General features: G+C 46.9%; 1 protein-coding gene across 1 annotated transcript in view; it reads right to left on the reverse strand.

Moving 5' to 3' along the window:
* Positions 1 to 235: 235 nt before the first annotated feature.
* The window catches only part of MTO1 (mitochondrial tRNA translation optimization 1), a gene marked incomplete at its 5' end in the record, with an annotated part of 8,148 nt that continues 4,885 nt past the window's right edge, over positions 236 to 3,498 (reverse strand). Inside the window, 7 exon segments of the mRNA XM_009864854.1 lie at positions 236 to 409; positions 411 to 563; positions 744 to 901; positions 1,400 to 1,518; positions 2,182 to 2,353; positions 2,435 to 2,639; positions 3,082 to 3,212. Coding sequence (XP_009863156.1) covers positions 236 to 409; positions 411 to 563; positions 744 to 901; positions 1,400 to 1,518; positions 2,182 to 2,353; positions 2,435 to 2,639; positions 3,082 to 3,212 — 1,112 coding nt within the window.

Here is a 3,498-nt window from a genome sequence, read left to right on the forward strand (position 1 = left end):
GCAGCTATGAGCACAAGTACTGAAAGTCAATGGAACACACTTCCCAGCTCAAACCCTCTTGTGCTGCCATGGGTTCAGCAAAACACTGTCCTTCCCAAGATGTTCTACAACAGATTTGGACTATCTGACATCTTCAACATAGCGGAACTTTAAAAGCAATTAGACTGGCAAAATCACACACTGCATTTAGGCTCCTGAGCATTTACTTCAGGTTTGTGCATTCACCCTCTTTGTTCTACTCGATGCCACCGTCACAGGACACAGTGAGAACTGCTCTGGATCCAGTACTGGTTTTATCTGTGAAGAGACTCGTAAGCACAGGTGATCTTGCCACGTACTCTGGCAGGAGTTGACAAAGGTACTCTGGGTCCTCTGCAGAAAACTTTGCAGAAATCCATCTTTGGGAAGTTGGCTTCCTCTGAGCACATCTACCCTGGTAAATACTTGCCAGTCTGAGGTAAAGCTTTTAGCTTCTCTGCCTTCTGGTGATTGGTTTTCACAAATCTTAACAGGTTAACAATAGCAGCTGGTGTAATTCCAGGGATGCGGCTGACTGCACCGATCTGCATGTGGAAACCGAAACAAGTTAACCAAGGAACACACCTACACGCTGGAGTTAGTGAGAAATGAGAACAAAACCTGTGGGTATTCCTTGCCCTCATCCTCCCCGCTCCCTCTATCCTTTGGGAAGAGAGAGAAGGGATTTCATTGCTGCTCAGCCTTGCTGTGACCCAGTATCTTACCGTCTGGGGACGGTTAGAGTCCAGTTTCTCTCGCACCTCTGCCGAGAGGGATGCATCAATGGCGAAGTAATCTAGGTCCTCTGGCAGTCGGAGGGCTTCGTCACGACGCACTTCTTCTATTTCCTGCTGTTGATTGACTACACACCACTCGTAAGCAGCTGTGATGGAAGATCAGGGAAGCAAGAAAACCAGATATAGATGTTCACGTGAAACAGGTCATTTGCAGGAATTCTTGGAAGCAGAACAAGCAATTCCACTGAGAGTCAAAAGCTCCTAAGGAAGTTTTCAGCCTCACAGACTATAGAGCCTAATTCATATCGCTCCTTTGGAAGAAATAATATTCTTTAATTTGTTACAGAAACTAAGATACATGAGTTGACTTTTCCTCTCATCCCAGGAAAGGATGGTCTGTCTGACAGAGCAGTAAGTAAGAAAAACTCAGGTCTGAACATAAATAATTGATCTCACCCCATAAAAGCATAACATAGGTGCTTGCACAGGCCTGTGGCCTATGGTAAAAGGTGCATACTCTGACAATAGTGTTTCATTTCACTAAGTGGCAACATGAAACACACTGGGATGAATGGGCTGGGTCTCCCCTCACTGAACAAAACGTACCCAGATTCCACTAAGAGATCATAACTCTTGTACTCTACCTTCTATTTTCAGTCTCTCTGCCAGTTCTCTCCATTGAGCAAGCCTTCCCAGGGGTTCTGGGAGAGCCCTTGCCAGAATTTCCATGTTGGCCTCAGGATACTGAAGGATGTCAAAGGCACTATGGAGAACAAGAGTAAGTTGTTACGGTAGGAATGAATCACTTGTGTAATGCAGATTCACAGCTGTCCCCAGCTCAAACTTGTGAAGACCTCAGCATAAGCCAGAACAACTGTAGAGCCACACTCATCTTCCTACTACTGCCTCTCAGTAAACAGAAGAGCTGTTAACTCCTGAAGAGGGGCTCTATGAAAAACTAACAGCAAGACAGAAGGGACAAGGTAAGCGCATCAAGGGGAACCTTTCACACAGGCTGAGTCAGCCAGGACTTAGCCACTGACTTAGAACAATAGAAAAGATAAGGTTAGATGAAGAATGGGTAAGGGAAGCAAGGGCCTTTGTGTATAAGAACAGCTACCATCGGACATTAGCCTGAAATCAATCGCTGCTTTATTGAAATCTCAGCAAAGCAGCAAACTGTGCCAGTGGAGTGCCCCCTGGCTTTGGGAGCCTGTGTCAGCACCAGGAAATGTGGCGCAGTAGGAACACCAACGTTGCACTTATTCTAGAGGCAAACATCAGGAGTCTGTCCTCTGAAGGTGATAAAGCCGGAATCTTGGGAGTGATGATGGCTTCAGGAAGGGTGGACGAATGCTGTGAACACTAGCCAGATGTGCTAAATAAAGTGTAGGTCAGACCAGAAAGCTTCAGCTGTAACCTTTACCTGACAGGCGGCCTTCGACTGCTACTGATGGCAACTTCTGGTATTAACTGGGACCATTTGGATATACTGAACTGAAGGGACTTCAGCGTTGCAATTCCATCCTCTAGAGCAGCTCTCATCTTAACTGCCTGTTCATATCGCTGCTGTGACACACACCCGGCTTCTTCAAAACCTGCAGAGACAGAGGGCATAGGAGCCAAAGGTCTACAGCCAGGCAGGGCTGCTCACTGCAAGAGCCACCAAAATAAAATACCTCTGTGGGTGAGCCTGGCATCGGCATTGTCAGGCCGGAGGGACATGCGGAACTCCACGCGGCTGGTGAACATGCGGTAGGGCTCGTTGGTGCCCAGGGTGGTCAGGTCATCGATCAGGACACCAACGTAGCCCTCGGTGCGACTGACAACGAAAGGGGGCCTGCCATGAACCCGCAGGCAAGCATTGATCCCAGCAATCACGCCCTAGAAGACAAAAAGCAAACTGCAAAAAACGTCTATAGGTCTCTTTGTGGCTAAAATATCAGCTTCTCTCTCTTTGAAGACTCGTGTCAACTGTACCCTGGAAAATGCAATAGTCTGTGCAAGTAACATGGGCGGTTTCTTTCTTGCAATATGAGTGTCTGAAGGGCTTCTTGGCGCCACTGACACAACTAGAGGCAATTCCCACGTTTTCAATTATACCTGTTACACAACCTCCATGCTGAAACATTTGACAATGCTTCCAATTCTTTTGTTACTGTGATCTCAGTGACAGCAGCTGCAGATACTGTAAGTAAAAATATCTGGGAAAGTCTGGAATCAGGGTGTGCAACAAAAGTAAGTAGCAGAAGACAGGCCTAGGAAGACAACTGCCAAGGCAATATTCCTTTCTGAGCTCTGAGTACTCATGATAAGATTCACTCACCTGAGCTGCGGCTTCTTCATAGCCTGTAGTGCCATTTATCTGGCCTGCAAAGAAGAGGCGCTGAACAAGACGAGACTCGAGAGAAGCAGTCAGTTGACGGGGATCTAAAAAATCATATTGCACCCCGTAGCCTACGACAATCAAGAAGACAGGTCTTACAAGAGGGATTTTGAAGGTGCCTATTTATCAGCAAAGGCAATCAGCGGGGCAGAATGACTTAGGTTATTAACTTTGATTTATGCTTTAAAACAACCATGGAAAAATCTCTGAATCACACAGAATCACAGAATGTCAGGGGTTGGAAGGGACCTCAAAAGCTCATCAAGTCCAGCCCCCTGCCACAGCAGGATCACGTACAGAATGTCACACAGGAACACGTCCAGGCGGGTTTTGAATGTCTCCAGAGAAGAAGACTCC

The sequence above is a fragment of the Apaloderma vittatum genome, unplaced genomic scaffold (genome assembly GCF_000703405.1).
Source record: "Apaloderma vittatum isolate BGI_N311 unplaced genomic scaffold, ASM70340v1 scaffold4132, whole genome shotgun sequence".
Classification (NCBI taxonomy): domain Eukaryota; kingdom Metazoa; phylum Chordata; class Aves; order Trogoniformes; family Trogonidae; genus Apaloderma; species Apaloderma vittatum.